This window comes from Limulus polyphemus, unplaced genomic scaffold, assembly GCF_000517525.1.
Source record: "Limulus polyphemus unplaced genomic scaffold, Limulus_polyphemus-2.1.2 Scaffold4383, whole genome shotgun sequence".
NCBI lineage: Eukaryota > Metazoa > Arthropoda > Merostomata > Xiphosura > Limulidae > Limulus > Limulus polyphemus.
Window position 1 is genome coordinate 22,271 of NW_013669993.1, and position 18,873 is coordinate 41,143.

General features: G+C 34.2%; 1 protein-coding gene and 1 long non-coding RNA gene across 2 annotated transcripts in view; both read right to left on the bottom strand.

Moving 5' to 3' along the window:
• Positions 1-517: 517 nt before the first annotated feature.
• Positions 518-18,873, bottom strand: part of LOC106471063 (paired box protein Pax-7-like) — a 54,029-nt gene continuing 35,673 nt past the window's right edge. The window contains exons 4-5 of the mRNA XM_013931650.2: positions 744-943; positions 518-523 (exon numbers count right to left, since the gene is read on the bottom strand). Coding sequence (XP_013787104.2) covers positions 518-523; positions 744-943 — 206 coding nt within the window. The remainder of the gene's footprint in view (positions 524-743; positions 944-18,873) is intronic.
• On the bottom strand, positions 6,806-9,528 carry LOC111088764. Its single transcript, XR_002613187.1, has 3 exons — positions 9,338-9,528; positions 8,595-8,713; positions 6,806-7,031 (listed from the first exon to the last, which is right to left on the bottom strand). It is a non-coding gene; the product is annotated as an uncharacterized LOC111088764 (long non-coding RNA).

Here is an 18,873-nt window from a genome sequence, read left to right on the forward strand (position 1 = left end):
AGTCAGGATTTTGGACAGTATGTCGGTATTAATGGTCAGGATTTTGGACAAAATAATGGTATTACAAGTCAGGATTTTGGACAGTATGTCGGTATTAGTGGTCAAGATTTCGGACAAAATAATGGTATTACTAGTCAGGATTTTGGACAAGATGTCGGTATTAATGGTCAGGATTTTGGACAAAATAATGGTATTACAAGTCAGGATTTTGGACAGTATGTCGGTATTACTGGTCAGGATTTTGGTAAAAATAATGGTATTACTAGTCAGGATTTTGGACAAGATGTCGGTATTAATGGTCAGGATTTTGGACAAAATAATGGTATTACAAGTCAGGATTTTGGACAGTATGTCGGTATTACTGGTCAAGATTTCGGACAAAATAATGGTATTACTAGTCAGGATTTTGGACAGTATGTCGGTATTACTGGTCAGGATTTTGGACAAAATAATGGTATTACTAGTAAGGATTTTGGACAGTATGTCTCCCTCTACCCGAGGTTGTCATTTTAACGCTCTATTCCTTCAACGAGAAACAAAATATGTGATTGGTACGAATATATTATGGTAACAACCCAAAATCAACGATAAATGTTTACTTGGTTAAAATCACACGTGGAATACAGATATTATTAAATAAAAATAGAGAAAAAAAAAAGAAATTTTAAGCTTTTGTAACAGTTCATTAAAATTAAAATATTATTATCCGAAGAACAACAACAACAAAAACTAGCTACACGAACCTGTACACGGGCCTCTGTCAGCTTGGTTCTCTGAGCCAGCTCCTCCCTTGTGTACACATCCGGGTATTGGGTTCGCTCAAAGGCACGTTCTAGCTCTTCCAGTTGTTCCGCCGTAAAAGTTGTCCTGGACCGTCTTTGTTTTCTCTTCAGGGGAATCCCAGGCTCTGAGTCACAGTCAGAATCGTCGTTACTGGTTCGACCTGTCGGAAGACGAACACAGTTGTCATGCGCATAGTGTGAAACGTTTATGTCCAATAATCAGTGTTCAAGTAAACTATATTATTATTATTATTACTATTTTCTTGAACGCGAGTTGGCCCTATGGTAAAGCTCTAAATTATGGAGCCGGGTTCGAATCTACGCGATTCCGCGTAAATATTCCCAACACTCTAAAACCTGATAGCCATAAACACAAATCACAATTTGTTTTGTATTGCAGATGTCACTTATAGGAACTGGGAAGACAGGCCCTTAACGTGGGATTGTATGGATTTCAGATGCCCTTTTACTCACCAGCGATAATATGAATTATATATATAAGTAGTAGAAGAATATGTAACATTAGAGTTAGAAACTCATTCTTCCATAGTGTACTAGGCCTAGCATGAGCCTGATGGTTAGAGGTGAGTAGGTCGCAGGTTCAAATCCCGTCCACAGATACGCTCACCCTTTCAGCCGCTTCGGGCGTAATAGTGTGACGATAAATTCTATTCGTTGGTAAAGAGTAGCCCAAGAATCGGCGGTGGGTGGTGTTGATTAACTTTCTTCCCTCTAGTCTGACACTTAGGGACGTCTAGCGCTCGAGTCGCTTTGCACGAAATTCAAAACGAACAAACCGAACTGTGCAAGACTTTTGAAAAAGGAAGAGGCCTTTTGTACCTGACCCCCCCCCCTGGTCTATTAAGACTTTTTTTGCGATTTGTTTTGCCAAAATCCACAAAGTTGAATTTACAGATAACGCATCAGATTAATGGTATTAGTCACCATCAAAAAAATATCTAAGTGCTTAACAAATAGAGAACCAGATGTTCTATTAAGCAGGATAAATAACAGTTTGGTTAGTTCATTTGTTTATGGTAAAGCTTCTAAGGATATCAGTCACAGTACCAAATTTCCAGTACCCTACCACCCACCATCTACGCTAACGGATTGAATGTCACTGTTATAATGCACCGAATTCTCGGGCTACTCCTGACCAAAAAAGAGTGGGATTAGCCGTCACATTATAACTCTTCCTCGGCTAAAGGGCAAGGATGTTCGACGCTCGGTTTCGATCCCTCGACTCGCATATTATGAGCTCGTGCTCGATTCAACTTGTTTAGTTGATTGTTCCAGATCCTGCAAAGTTATTCATAATCCCAAGTTAGAGTCCCTTTGTATTTCGAACGAGTTCGGATGAATAGAACCGAATATTTTAAGCGCATTTTCTGAAGTCCATCTGGAAGCATTCAGCAGCTATGAAACTATTCATCCGGAGGGAGCAACACGTCACTATTTTGTTTCCCAGTTAGGGTTAACAAGGTTGAAGAAAAACCACTTAATTTTCACATTCAACGCCCTCTAACTATAGGTTGTTGCGCTATATAATTCTATGATAAATTAAATCAATTCATCAACGTCTAAGTATTTATCGAAGAAGTGGAGAGCACATGTGGGGTACGCTAGTCTTGAAACGATCATCACGTTTTCATGGCACGACACAGTAGGTAACCATTTAATCAGCGAGGTGTCTGAACAGCAAAGGGGTGTGAGTGGGGGGGGGAGAACAAAAACAAATACAGCTGGCTCTATGAAAAAAAAACTATGTTTAAGTAATTATTCCACACTACGCAAAAATTGTTAAACATGCCCTCTAGTATTAAACTCCATCAACAGGTGGCGCCTCTATCTGAAGTTTGATAGATGACCTATTCACTGACTTTTATTCATTGTATGCACAGAAACCATAAAAAAAAGAATACAACATAAATAACTACGCATTTCGTTAATATTTATCAAAATTCGTGGATTAGGAGTTATTCGTGAAAAGTGCAACGAATCGGAAATGCAAAACTTTAACACAGAACTTTCGGGACCAGGATCAAAGTGATCAGCTTAGGCATGAAGTAATTAAATTTCATAATCCAATAAAGTGAAAAATTCGGAGAAAAGCCAAGCAAAACCAGATGTTCCAATGCACAATATCAAGAGGGGGATTTCCCTGTTTCTAAAGAATGTAAAAATGTCATCCATTATATGGCTTAAGAGACGTCTGCCAAAGAACCACAGGTTCATCCTTCCCTTCTGCTTAGCGTTACCTCTCACGTAAGTTAAGAAAGCGAAATTTTGATTCGAATGTCAACCGTGACGAAAATGGCGTAAAAAGACCGCGCGAATCATCTCCGTTCGAATGAAATAGGCTTAGCTTTAGAGGCCGGGAGGGGTGTTATAGAAGGTCAAAAGTAAACTGTATAGTTGTAGCCCTAGACTATAGGGGTCACAGTAATTTCTTGTTGTTATATTTGTATTGAATATTGAAAAACACAAAATATAAATAAAAAAGATACAGCTTTAACGGTTCCAAGTCTTAAAGGCGGGAATTTTTAGGAATCCTAGTTCATCACAGTGACACCGGGGGGATGTTTACAGAGGTCTCCATGCAACCAATGGAATGGCGCAATACTAGAGATGATAACTGTAAGTTCCTCTTGTAAAGTCTTAATCCGCACTGTTTACTGCTCTCAGATAAATAACAAATAGAATGCGACCAATCACATTCAACCATCGTTTACTGTTTCTTTATAAACAACCAATAAGACAGGGTTTTACAATAGCAGAGTTGTTTAAACCATACTCAACTTGAAAAAACAATAACGAATAATGTGTTAATGTCGAACCAAAATTTTTAAGTGAACTGTACCAATTTATATGTTCTTATTTTATCACATCCTAAGAGGACTCTACGCATAAATTAAAAACGGAATCTACGACATTACCTTCTTAGCTATTCTGTACATTTCTTGCTGCTACTGTGTTCTTTTTTTTTTTTTTGGCACATGCCTAATTATACATAAGTTTCACCACACATTCATCCGATATGTTACTAAGTGCTAACACAATGGTAAATGTCTTATTTGGCGGGTCGAGCGCGGTCTAGTGGTTAATAATATCTTAACTAATAATTCTGACGTCCAGACCAATTATACGAACCTTCTAAGTAACAATACTGAAATTCTGGTGACCAACAATGCAATCATCTTGTCCAAAATCCTGACCAGTAATACCTAACTTAATAGTAGTAACTTAATGTTATGGAGCCTTACACAGTAACTGAGTTATGGGTTTGTACAGCCATTGTTGTAAAGGTTCACTTACTTAGTGTTATGGAGCCTTACACAGTAACTGAGTTATGGGTTCGTACAGCCATTGTTGTAAAGGTTCACCTGTTTAGTGTTATGGAACCTTGCACAGTAACTGAGTTATGGGTTCGTACCGCCATTGTTGTAAAGGTTCACCTACTTACTGTTATGGGGTCTTTGCAAGAAAGTGCTCCACGTTTTGGGGCAATGAGCTGCCTTCCCTCTAGTCTATCGGTTCAACTAATTATGGATGGCTAGGTGTAGCTTTGCGAGAAAACTCTAAGCAAATAAATGAAAACGTCCCCCATCTAAGCCTACAATTCGCTTGTGGGAAAACATTTGATCCATAAGTGAAGAGAAGACGTCGGGTATAATAGTAGTAACTTAATAGTAGTTATGGGTTCGTACAGCCATTGTTGTAAGGGTTCACCTACTTCTCAGTTACTGTGTAAGGCTCCATAACACTAAGTAGGTGAACCTTTACAACAATGGTTTCTAACTGTAGTTCCGTCCAAAGTGATACTTCCATAATCAATGGGAAAGTTCATAGTAACCATATAAATCATAAAATATTCAAAATTGGTTCAGGTGTTCCTCTTTTATATATATATAATTTATCATTGAGACTCTGTTTGGATACTGCCCAGTGGCACAGCGGTATGTCTGCGGACTAACAACGCTAGAAACCGGGTTTCGATACCAGTGCTGGGCAGAGCACAGATAGCCCATTGTGTAAATTTGTGCTTAACTTCAAAACAACCAAACTGTTTCGATATTTGTGATATTAATTTGCTTTATACACACACACTTACTTGCTGGGACAATGGAGCTCCGTTGATACAAGTTTCTGGAGTAAAAGATGGGTAGGAAGACGCTAGGCCATTCTGTGGCAGGTTAGTTTGAGGATGGAGTCCTGATGACGCTACAGAAGCTCCTGAATTGGTCAAGGTTTGGGAGGGACGTATCCAGTTCGTATTATCTGCCAAAATAGTACACTTTAGTAATTTATTTGAATCCAGGCAGTTATAGCTGCTGCGATACTGAACTTTTTCGGAAAACTGTGAAAAAAAAAACACATCATAACAACAATGATGAAAACCCCTAAATGTTGTTTTATGGAAGTACATCAAACCGAAACTTGTTTTGTGAATATATTTCAATGTATTTGAAACCATGAGAAACAGACAAAGGTTTCGCATGAAGACTGTGAATTCCAAAATCAGTTAAAATATATCTCAGGAATAAATACTACAGTCGGTAAAGTATTCTAACCTATGAACTGCAAAATGAGTCAATTTTTGACATGAAAACTATGAAATGCAAAATCAGTCAAAATATATTTCTAAAATAAATACTACAGACGGTCAAGTATTCTAATCTAAGATTTTTTTACCAACATGAATTAGCAAACCTAAGCTTGCATTTAATTCCTGGTGATTATTTTGTAAATTTTAAGAAACGCTACTTTTATTTCCTTTTTGTGTTCCATATACTGGCTTACCGTGATGTTGAAGACCATTTCCAGCACCACTGGAGTCCCCGATTGGCTGGTAATGAGTGGTTGCAGTGGCAGTTGGCTGAGGGTAGCCCATGGGCAACGATAAGACTGCAGCGCTTGGACTGAAGGTCGCCATCTGGTGGTGGCTTCCCATCTGCTTTCTCCATCGTGCTCTTCTATTACTGAACCAAACCTGAAAAGCACAGCATTTTACGATCAACACTTCTAAGGAGATTAAGTCTATACCGAATAACAAAGCAATAGCTTATAACACAAAGGGAAAACTTTAGAAGAATTAAAAGCTAAGCCTAAATCATTTACTTAGCATACTTGTAGAGAAATAAATAAATGTGTGTAACAAAAATCCACAATTTCGTTTAAACAAACAACAAAGTATCTAAACATAAAATCTATTCGTTTGACGCGATTAGAAGCATTTTTTCTAAATAAAACATTATCTACAAGAGTCTAAAGCATTAATCAATGTCCACTGGTGGCCATGCGGTACGTCTATGGGCTTATAACGGTAAATATCGGAGTTCGATACCCGCCGTGGCACATCACAGATAGCTCATTGTGTAGCTTTGCGGTTAACAACAAACAAACAAACGTGACTCAATCCAAAGTAATATTTTGTTTGTTTGAATTTAAGCACAAAGCTACACAATGGGCTATCTGTGCTCTGCCCACCACGGGTATCGAAACCCAGTTTCTAGCGTTGTAAGTCTGCAAACTTACCACTGTGTCACTGGGGGGCTCAAAGTAATATAACAGCATCAAATGGAAAACAAAAATACACAAACACACACTAAAAAAAGGTTTGTAAAGCCTCAAACAGATATTGCTGTAAATATTATAACGTGTAATTTCTTACAGGCTAGCACAGCTGTTGTTGCAGAGGTTCACACAGTTACTGTTGTAAAGGTTCACCTACTTAGTGTTATGGAACCATGCACAGTAACTGAGTGATGGGTTTGTACAGCGAAAAATAAAAGCTTGAGAAGTTGGAAAATGAATGTTCTCTAGTTACCATCGCCATTCCTACACCACTGGACATTTATTCTTCGTATTGTTGCCTGGTTTGTTAAGACTAAATATTGTTCACTTGACTAATTCACTTACATGGACAACGAAAATAACTTACTAACAGTGTCCGACATAAGTGTTTCTAAGGTAACTAAGATTAAGTTATGGAGTTTATTTCTTTTGGGGTAGAGAAGCCCATTCCAAACAAGGAAAAACAAACATTTTACTTATTTGACCATGGCATTAGAGGATCGCAGTCCAGATACACAGAACAAAATAATAAGTTTTACAGGGTACTAATAAGCGGCAAGTTTTGTTGAATTTAGAAAAATCCAAGGGACGCGGCATGCTCTCTTGATTTCTGTCTAAGGTTCACCAAAGCGTTACAGGACACTTCAAAGTCTTTACACATCTGAGGAGCATTTGCTGTAAAAGAATCGGCGGAAATTAGACAATAAACAATAAAACGTGGAAGTTAATAATGTTTCCTGTATGTTATTCAAAGACAAAATAATTTTTCAGGCAAATTCGAATAGAAAAAATGATAATTTTTTTAGCGTAAACATTTAATTTTTAAACAGCATGTGGAAAAAATGGAGAGCACTAAGTTTATAGACATACAACGCTAAAATCTGGGGTTCGATTCCCCGCGGTAGACACAACAGATAATCCAATGTGGCTTTGCTCTAAAACAAATACTCAATAATCGTACATATGTTATCATAATACATCAATTTTACTGGCTAATTATGCGTTAAAATTGAATTTAAATGATGCAATTCCATAGCATCACTAACCATATACCAGAACTTAAAATTGGTATTAGACCCAGAATATGTTATAAAAGCCACATGACTTGCAAATGTATTTTCCCGCATTTCTCTTAACGTTCCTCTTAAAAATCTATATTTTTCGTCATTTATATTTCAATAGTATTATTTTCTAATAAATTTTATAAATAAATTATTAAAGTAAAATTTCTTCTGAAATTGCAGGGGGTGACTAGTGCCCCATCCTTGTGGATGATGTAGAGAAAATGTTCCCTATAACGCCATTTGTATATACAATATAACATCCCAGATGCAAAAGTCTAACCGCCGAAGGTCAATGAAGCATTTGAAATCAATAGGCCTAAAATATTTGATAAAAATCGCGTTAACTGCAGATGTTTTTTTCATCTTTTTTTTTCACCTTTCTTTTAATTTGTTCATTGTGGATTCAAAATCGTAGACATGTAAAAATAGAATTCCAGATAGTTCTTTTGTCTTCCACAAGTATCTGCCAAGAGGCCTTTTGGTCAATACCAGAAATTGTCATTTGGCTTGGACTATAAGAGACAGACGATTCCTTGAAACTGAACAGACAAATTAAGGGGATTGTGGGAAAGAAACGTGCAGCTCACGTGATTTTCATCACAGATTTTAGGTCTTTTGTACTACCAGCTTTCGGTGTATAAACAATAAAGCTAATAACAGTTAACCCATACCTGTCAATTCTCCCGTATTTTACTACTATTCGTAGTCTCTATTAAACTGCAGAATGCGTTTATAATTTAACCAATTTATAAAAGTGTTTGTTTGTAGTCAAGCACAAAGCTACACAATGGGCTATCTGTGCTCTACCCACCACAGGTATCGAAACCCGGATTCTAGCGTTGTAAGTCCGCAGTCTTACACTGGGGAGCATTTATAAAAGTAGGCCTATAGCTGTTTACTGTTAAGTAGTGTCATAATTTTATTTAACAAAGAAAAAAATTGTATTCTCTATATTGAAAATCTGATTAGTGTGACAGACATGTGTTGCTTTAAAACAACTCCCTGAAAAATTATTACAACAAAAGATAGGGAAAAAAAGATAAAAACAACAACTTTACTTTAAATTCTAGAAACCTGGATTTTAAGATTTTAACATATTTATAATGTTGACTGCTTCCCAAACAATTAAGGCGAAAAAAGAATCAAATACATTTAGATTTATGGTAATAATTACCTGATGGAAACTGTCCAGTGTACGGAAATGATCCTTTTACTTCCATGGGCATTGAAGAATGAGTGGTGGTCAGGTTGTTAAATGGATTGCTGATGAAAGATTCAGCTCCAGGCAACATTCTAATGTCAAATAAAGGTTGTAAGTTAAATGTTAAAATAAAGCCAAAAATCTGTAATTTGTACGTGATTATTAGAATTTAAAGTTATTGTAAAGTAGTGCCATCTTCAGGGTGATATACAAGTTAAGTATGTTTCTTCTATAACTATATCTACTCGTTACAAACATGCTCGCCCTTTCAGCCGTGGGGACGTTATAACGTGATGGTGAATCCCACTATTCGTTTGTAAAATAATAATCCAATAGTTGATGGTGGGTATGTTGACTAGCTGCCTTCACCTTTAGACTATCACTACTAAATTAGGGATGACTGGCGCAGTCAGCCCTCTAGTAGCTTTGCACGAAATTAAAACCAAACCAAACCTACTCATGATAATAACTTAGATTTGTATGTAAAAATTTACGTTTGAATTAGTTTTGAATAAACTAAGAAATTTGATTAAATCTTACTTCAAAGTTATAAGTTTTGAAACATATTGCCCTGGTATAATTCAGATAAAACCTATAAATGTGGCATTTAAAACCTTCCAATGAAATATGAACTCCACGAGCACATACTTTTTAAAATTTTAAATTTATATCACACCAGATGGAGTCTCATTTATTGCCAAAGTAAACATAATTACCCGTAGTTATCGCACGAAGTTGTGGGAAATGACGGCCATGGTGCGACGGAAGTAGACGCGTCGTTTCTTCCAGCGATAGGAGGCGCTGCCCAAATGTCGTTCCCGGTGCTGATTGGTGGAATGTGAGGATGAAACTCTGGGACCGTTGATGCAATGTTTGAAACAGAATTTCCTGGAGCTCCAAGAAAGTTTAACATCTGTAGAAAAATAATAAATGCAGTCACATTTAGGGCACATTATACTCTGATGTTATCTGCTCTACGTACCTGTAGCATTACATTAAAAATTAGCACACATGAGGAAACAGGAAAATGGATAAAAAGAGAGAGAGAGAGACAAGAAAAAAAAGAGAAGAGAAGCAAAGAAGAGACAAATGAAAAGAATATAGTGAAAAAGGAATATAAGCTTTTAAACATTTAAAAGCAAACAACGGAGAAACTAAACGAAAAATAAAAACATAACATGTCAGAAGGGAAAGGTAATACCAACTGGTGAATATATTATTGTTCCAGTGGTTGTCTCGCTTCCGAGATGTTTTTTTTTTAATTTAGGGCAAATATCAAAACGTAACTATTTTTCTCACATTAGTTACATTACTCAACGTTCATATAAATTCGATAGTACTCTTACACTAAGCAATTTTCTTTTGCATATGTATACTAAAAACCAAACGATAATCAGGTGATATACACCCAAAGAACCTGCTTCGGGACTATTCGATTTCCCAAAGTTTTAGGCCTAATATCTCCCAAAGTTTTATGCCTAATAAAGTATTTCGATTGTGCCAAAACATCGATGACATTGCTTTTTATTTTATTTTTATCTTCTGTGTCAAAATGTTGTTGAATGATAAAGAACAACAGTGTTAACAGTTTTTTAAATATTTTCAAGTTTTTTAAAATTCATATGGTGACGTTGTGGACTAACGCGGAGAGAAAATGTGACACAAGTTATTTCATTAACCAATTTATTTACTTTTAGATAGATGTTTTTAGTTATATTTACGATATAGCAACAAATATCCTTTACTTGATCACTATTTTGGAATTACTGTTTATAATTATCTTTTCTTTCCAAATAGAAGAGAAGCCTTACTTTTGTTTATATACAACAACAGTATTTTGTGGATTTGTTATTTGAAACATTATGAATATCGTAGCAATTTTTTAAGACAAACAAACAAACCCAATCTGTCATTCGAGAGGATCACTGTGCGAGTAAAATACATCTTAAAAACATCGTACACATAATATACGCTCTAACCCTATATATATAGCCTAATCATATTATTTCTATTTCAGGGTAACTGAGGAGTTGACCCCCCCCCCCCCCGCAACCGTTATAAATCACTGAAAAGTGGTGAATCGTATGATAGATTGGGTTTCACATTTAGCTCTTAAGACTTTACTTAAACACAAAAGAAGATGATCAAAGAAAATACAAAGTTTAGTTTTTAATAATGAAATATCATTTTGATATTAACGATAAACAACATTGTAAGAATACCAATACAAAATTTGTCTCCATAGCTACTACCATGGTAACTAAGTAACACGTCAAGGTGAACAGCACAAAGGTTATTTCAAGTTTAAAGCTACTATTATGGTAACTATATCACGTGACTGGACCACTGTTTTCAGCTTGTAATAAAGCTTTTCTATTCGTTTATTTTAATGGTTGCTTTGAATAACACTTGGTGGCAACCGTTCTTTTATTGTTTGTTATTAAGCACAAAGCTACACAATGTGGTCTCCCCACAGCATGTATCGAAACCCGAATTTTAACTTTATGAACCTTCAGACTTGCCGCTGAGTCATCGGATAGAGGCCCTTTTTATATTTACATAGGAATTTCACGAATATGTAGCTTTGATGCTACTAATTTATTGTTGTAAATTATTTAGCCGTCAAGATTTTTTAAAATGGTAAAAAAAAATAGTGAAGCAATAAATACAGCAAAAACGGTTTTAGAATAAGATACCATGAAATGAAAATAGAAACAGAATAAAACAAGGTTCGTTAAAATTGGGCCACGGGTTACCGAGTTAGCGCCGTTTTTCGGGTCACTTTTATGAACATTTCTAGCATGAGTGATTTTACACCACACTACCGTTCGCGCTCTCTACGAAACTTTTTCGTTCAAATCTATTTCCCTGTCAATGTTTCCATCTTCATTAAAAGGCATAAGATGACAAAAACAAAATCTTGAAGAATTTCTCAATGTGCCTTTTAAAGATATGTTGAAATTAAACGACTGTAATACAAATTATTATTATTTACTTGTACAACATGGCAAGTAAGATTGAATTAGGTACATAAAAAAAAATAATAATATATATGGTTATTGTACAACATTACAGAAGCATGCCAAAACATTACTCTAAAATCGTTGTTCCCTTGCTCTGGTGGAAGCATAATCTCTAATTGCATCTTTATAATTTATTTGCCTAAGCAATGTTCTTTCTATCGTGGGCATGGAAAGGGCATTTAAACGTTCATTTAACATCGAAGCATGTAATTCATTTTTTGCTTTAGCCATCTTGGAAAAAAATCTCCCTGCACTGCAGTTCGTGGCGGGCAGGTACAAGTATATTCTTAATGGCACGTCAACATTAGGAAAAACAGATTCGAATTTGTTTGTATTTTTCTGATTGCTTTGATGCATTGTTGGGCGGATGGTGTTTCACTGTCAAAAAAAATTCGCAAACTGTACCATTTCATTGGAAAAAGATCAGTCTAGATCTAGAGAGTGTCTCCCAATCTTTTAACTGCAGCAAAAAGTTCAATTTCATTTAAATTTTTGAAATTAGATAGAAAATCAAACTTAATTTCTGTCACTTTATATGTAGCAAGTCGATTTTCCAAACACATTTATTACTTGTCAATTACCGGAATAAAAAAAAATTACGCGAAACTTCTGAGTTCCAGATAAACTAATTTCACCTTCAGAAGTCTCATCATTTGCCAGCTTTCTTTTTGTCTTTCAAGAAATCCCACTCCTAAACTGTTCTACTATATTTGAAAGCTGATGAGCTTGAATTTCGATTCTATACAATTCTTCACATTGTGAATTTACATATTCCTTCAACAAACTGATAAGCTTTACAGCAGTAGATAAATCAATGATTTTTTTCTTGAAGCTTAGCACTTGTAGATCAAATCTTCAAATAACTTTATAGGAAAACATTGTCATAAACCCAATATCTAACATTCTCGTTTCAAGGTTGGTATAAATTCTGTCTAAGTATTTAGCCAGAATCTGATCTGACTGACCATCTTATTCCACTGAGGTTCTTAAGAGTAACTGGTCTACTGTCATCGCTTCTTAAGCCATCAGAAATGATTTACCAACGCTTGGTTGAAGAAGCACAAAAATTGTACAGAGTTTGAAGAAAATTAAAAATTCGATGCACATTCGCAACTTTCCACTGCATTCACGCCTACTAGATTTAAGAAATGTGCTGCACAAGGGATGTAATCAATATATTGGTTTATGTTTTTGAGATACGCTTGTAGGCCATTTGTATTTACCTGATATATTTGCTGCATTATCGTAAGATTGTCCACGTGCATTTTGAATGTAGATTCCCATCTTATTTAATTTTTCTACGACAACTTCAACCATTAACTTTCCTGTATGCCCACTTGAAGAATCATAACCGACAAAACATTCCTGTGTATCACCTTCACGTATCACAATATTATAGCTAACTGATCTGAGTGTGAGACATCTGGTGAGGAATCTACAATAATGGAAAAGTAATTAGCAGCGAGAATTTCATCAGCAATTATCTTATAAATTTTATTAGCCATCAAAATAATAATTTCTTCATAAACTGTGGATGATAAATACAAAGTAACTACCCGGCCTTTACTTCCACGCATTTCAAGGTGCTTGGCCAAGAATGGATTAAACTTGGCTGAAAATTCTAATGCATCTAATAGGTTGCCATTGTTGAAATCTCCAATCTCCTCTCTATCCCCCTCTAAGTGCTAATCCTCTTCCACACAAGAATTTTAGACATTCAATAACTCGACGCAGTACCTCCCACCGATATCGTATTTCGTTTTCTAAATCATTGTTTAACTTTGAATCCACGGTTTCTATGCTATTAGTTTGTTTGTTTTAATTTCGCGCAAAGATACACGAGGACTATCTGCACTAGCCATCCTTAATTTAGCAGTGTAAGACTAGAGGAAAGGCAGCTAGTAATCACCACCCACCGCCAACTCTTGGGCTACTCTTTACCAACGAATAGTAGGATTGACCATCACATTATAACGCCCCCACAGCTGAAAGGACGAGCATGTTTGGTGTGACGGGGATTCGAACCCGCGATCCTCAGATTGCGAGTCTAGCGCCCTAATATGCTATTAGTTTGTCCCATCAAGCAGTGTACAGAATAAATGTGAGCTTTACTTTTTTCATGGTTTTGTATAGCTCTATAACTATGCGACCAATCGCAGAATCCTTTTATAAAACAATACAATTTAATTATAAACAAATGTATAAAGTTAAGAAGTTTTAAACTATTTAGTGTAAAGAAATGTTTCCTGCTATAATATAAAGTAATTCTAGAAAGAAAAAAATTTAATTTTGATTTATTTTGTATTTTTTTATGATGGTTACGAGGTCGGTCAAATTGATCTAGTCTGTATTGAGTAAGAATTAAACACAGATAAAAATATGAAGATTTATCGAAAAAGAGTTAAACTGACTGTCAGGATCGTCACTAGGGGTCCCTCACCGCTTGGGACCCTGGCGCAACTATGTAATGGTTAATGCGTCCCTGGACTGAGAGGTAAGTAAATGATATGTTAAAATATTACAAAAATTCCATAAATGTTTGTTTTATGACAATGTGATTTTAAAGGTGTTTCACGATTGTTTTCATCACATTCATGAATTTTGAAGATGATAAAAAAAATAACAATAGCAACATTTTTTTTCTGTTTATTACGACTTTTATTCATACAATGTAAGCACTTACTACAAACTACTTGCACACATAAAAACATCTCAGAATACAAAAAATAAAACGGTATAAAATACGAAAGAATACTTTAAAAGCACTTAGTTTTGCAAGAAAAGTTTACAGAAATATGAGATGCTTATGATAAAATAAATGCTTCAATTGGTAAAGCATCTAAAATATTTAAATTTGTCTGGGAACTACTATCAATGAAAAAGCCAAAATGGACTACATTAAGATGCATTTAGTTCTGTTCTTGAGCGCAAAGCAACCCTACAGACCAGCTATGTTGTGCCCACTAGGGATTTTACCGTTATAAGCCTATAGAACCTCAAAATTACCGCTGAGCCACCTGGTGGTGGGTGTGTGTGTTAATAAGCACATAAATTCGCTTCTTGTATTCATAGATTAAATGGTATTAAATCTATTACTATATACATCCAACTTAATAATGAACCCCAGAATAATGGAAACATTATCAAAGTTTACACAGAAACAGCGAAACTTCAAAGTACAACTATACATTACAATTTAGTTTAAAACATTTAGAAATATTTATTTATTAAAATAAACGATATGCTAAATGTAATAAAAGTGCCGAAGAAGTGTAAATGTTATTCCTAAGGAACTTGGTAGATAACTGGAATAAACATAACATTTATTTTATAACATAATGTTGTGATTTAAGATAACGTTAATTATAATTACATGTTGGCACTTTAAAATGTATTACAGATAAAGAGCAAATTTTTGCGAGACATTTTGTGTCTTTAAGAGATGAAAAAAATGTGAGACATTTTGTGTCTTTTTAAGAGATGGAAAAAATAGTTTTTCATTCGAAAATAAAAGGTGTATAAACATTAATTGAGTTTACCGTCCAAGGCTTAAAAATATAGATGAATAAACATACTAATTCTAAATGTAAAACAAACACTATCATAAAAATAAAATAAAATAAAAAAATACTTTCACGTTCGGACTTTCAAATATTAAAGGGAAATTATTTAAAGTTACCCAGTTCAACTTTTCTACAACAGGTGGCAGAGATTTGAGTTCATATAAATAAACAATTTCTTTTTTAAATAGGTATAGTATATACCAGTTAATTTAAAATAATTCTTCTTTATATATGGTGTTTTGAGATGTCTTTTACTTGTTATTTAAACGATAATTACAACTTTTATAATATTAAAGTTTCAGCAATATTTTTAATGCTCGGGAGTCTAATTTCTCAATTTCAACTCTTTTTTTTTTACTTACTTTTATATGTTAAGACATATCTTTGGATGTAAAACATTATCTACGCTACCTCTGTGTCCTCTGTTTTATTCAAAATGTTAATGATGCTTTTTATTTATCTATATACTACTAAAACTCCGAGATTGTTTGTTTGCTTGTCTGGAAAAAAAACGACTGAGGTATTCATGTTTTTTTAAAGATTCAAAATATTGTATGCTTCTCTTTAGGGAAATATGCTAATTTTAAATTTGTAGGAAAATAATTACTGTATTTAATCTCTAGTATGTAAAATGACAGTAATAATTTTTGATATACGTTAAATTTAAGTAAAATAAGAATTACACATTTTTTATTTGGATGTATAAGTGTGTATATATATGAAAATATATATAGGTGTAAAAAGCAAATCAACTTTCTCGCTACAGACAGGTAAATGGCGCATGGCACTACATTTTAGTTATTTTCAAAGTTTAATTAAACTTTATCAAGTTATGTCAATAAAATTGGCATCAAAACATAGTTTCTGTCAAATTTTAATATTTTATATATTTTAACTTCTTAATTAGAAAGAAAATATTAAAACAAAATATCTTTTTTTCTTGTGTGTGTGTAGGTCCTTTTGTTTCATTGGTCAGTTTGTATTGTATCAAACCTATCATACAATGTTTGTAGTAGTTGACGAATTATACTGAAAATTCAGACTTTGACAAACTAGAATATATAACTGATGTCCCCATATTGACTATCAAAAATTTAATATTCAATAAGTAAATGTAAGCTTTATTAGAACAGGACATGTATATTTAGATAAATATTCTTTATCTACCTTTGATAATACTATTGCCAAGCAGTGGTCAACACGTTTTCATTTTTGTTGTTGTTTGTATGTTTTAGAACTAACCATTAAGTTGTATCGGATCAAAAAAAAGAATTGTGTCTGCTTGGTTTCCACCAGATTCTCTTGTAGCCCATGTTTGAAATATCTCCATGAGGGTCACAGGTACTTTTGTTGTGTTGTTTGTGTTATCACGTGAGCCACTACAGCTCGCTCCAGAATGTAATCTGAAGCTGTTAGTTGACTCAATCACTAAACGAGTCTAATTTTACTTCTTAGCTTCTTTACTTCTTAACAGACAATAGCGAGGTCCAGGCTTTTGAGCTAAAAAAGTTTGACTGGATTTCTTGGACTAAGTTGGCCTTTTGTTGGAGAATGTTTACTTCTAAGTTAAGTAATCTTTTTGTTAGACTTGTTTATGAGCCAGAGGGTTAATACTTTACTACTTTGTCGTCTATCAGCTCGCGGTTAAAGATTTAGGTGCCCAAATTGGACAGGCATTTTATGATAATATTGTTTTCTCGGACCAGCAAAAGTGAATTTAGACTACACATTTTTTATTACATACCAATATAAATACGAAGTTACAAAGGTCGGTGGTAAGTTAGGGAAGGTGAGTCACGAATGCACGTGCTGCCATCTCACGGTAATGTATTAGTATTTAAAAAAAATTGTTGGACAGTATACGGATGTCACTGTAATGGTATTCCTAAGGCTTAATAGTGACTTTAAAGATTTTTATTATACATAATACGGTTTTTATATCTACAATTAGGAAGCCAATGGCTGCAAAGTGTCACTACACGATTAAAGAAGACGTTGTTAAGCTTATATCTAACGAATACAGACTAGAGGTAAGAACACTTATCAACACCACCCATTGCCAATTCTTTGGGCTACTACTGCTTCACAGCCTAGCACAGCGGGCCCTAAGTGTGTGTGTAATAAACAAAAAGATTAAAAATTCGACCATAGCAGAACATGTATAAAAAACACAACATGAGACATTATGGAGAAAAAGTAATAATGGTTCAACCAAAGGGTGTTAGAGCCAATAATATCCGTGAATATTTAGAAATAATAAAATATAAAAAACAAATATTAAATCGTTATTTATTATTTTAAATTATCGTTATCTGAGAACATAACTTTAGCAGAATGAAAAAAAATCTTATTTACGACCCCATGAGAGAGAGAACTACAACGTTAAAATGATTGGTATTGTACTAGGCTACGATTTTAATTTGGATGTTTGTATTGTTGTCTGGCAACAGAGATGTTTGACGTTACGTGGTTTAATTTCTCAGTTTGTCTCAAGTTTTTGAGCCGTATAAAATGCGAGTTAGGTTAGATAATATAATCGTAGATTTTTTTTCAAACTGGTAGTATGTTATATTGAATCTGAAGTTGGGTTATTATTTAAATTAATTTGTTAATCAGTTGTTTGTGTTTTCAGATATTAAATTTGTGTTTCCAAGAAGAAATACATAATACAAAAAATCAGCAAGTAAATGCAAATTTTATTGTTATCGTTTGCTGTGAACTTAGCTTATCAGTGAACAGTATAACTCGTTTGTTTAAGAGCAAAGCCACATGAGTATATATATGCTGTTTCCACTGCAGGGAATCGAATCCCGGATGTTAACGTTGTAAGTGCACAAACTTACAGCTGCTTCAGAGAGTGAAAGAAGAACTTGTAGTCGAAGAAATGAAATGCTTTCATTATTATTATTAAGTCATCAAAGACGTTGTATTTTCCTTTTTTTACGGAACAATCTATTGTAATCTGTCCAACAACAATAACAATTACAATAGTATCAAACGTCACAAATACAATAAAAGTTAAGAGCTTTCGCATCGAACAGTTATAGATTTTATCTTTGTACACACTGAGTAATATTGTATTTCATAACAAAACCAATGTAGAAACTTCTTTTTTCAGCTACTAAATCATTTAAACATGATTAGGTGTTTTTATTGTAACTGTAATTGGGATGCAAATGGATTTATGATGAGGTTTTGTCAACTATCTGTTTATTTTAACTCTGACGTTTTACTTAACTTATGACATAAATATAATAGAAGAAAACAGCTACAGTTTTAAAATGAAATGTCTAATTCGATTTTTCTCATCGCAGAAGTTTTGGGTTTAGATAAAAAAAAACCGTAATTCATTCAATTAATTCATCAGTAACTGGGCAAGAAATAATTGAAAACAAGACTAGGCTTATTTCAGTGGTGGTCTGTAAGTTATGTCACAATATTAGGGTTGTTTTTACACACCACAGCAGAATAATAGATTACACTAATGACAGTAATTCATTCTTCTAAAATAAATATTACCTTACGTTCTGCTAAATCTTTTTGTTTCTTACACGTACCTTACGTTCTGCTAAATCTTTTGTTTCTTACACGTACCTTACGTTCTGCTAAATCTTTTGTTTCTTACACGTACCTAACGTTCTGCTAAATATTTTAGTTTCTTACACG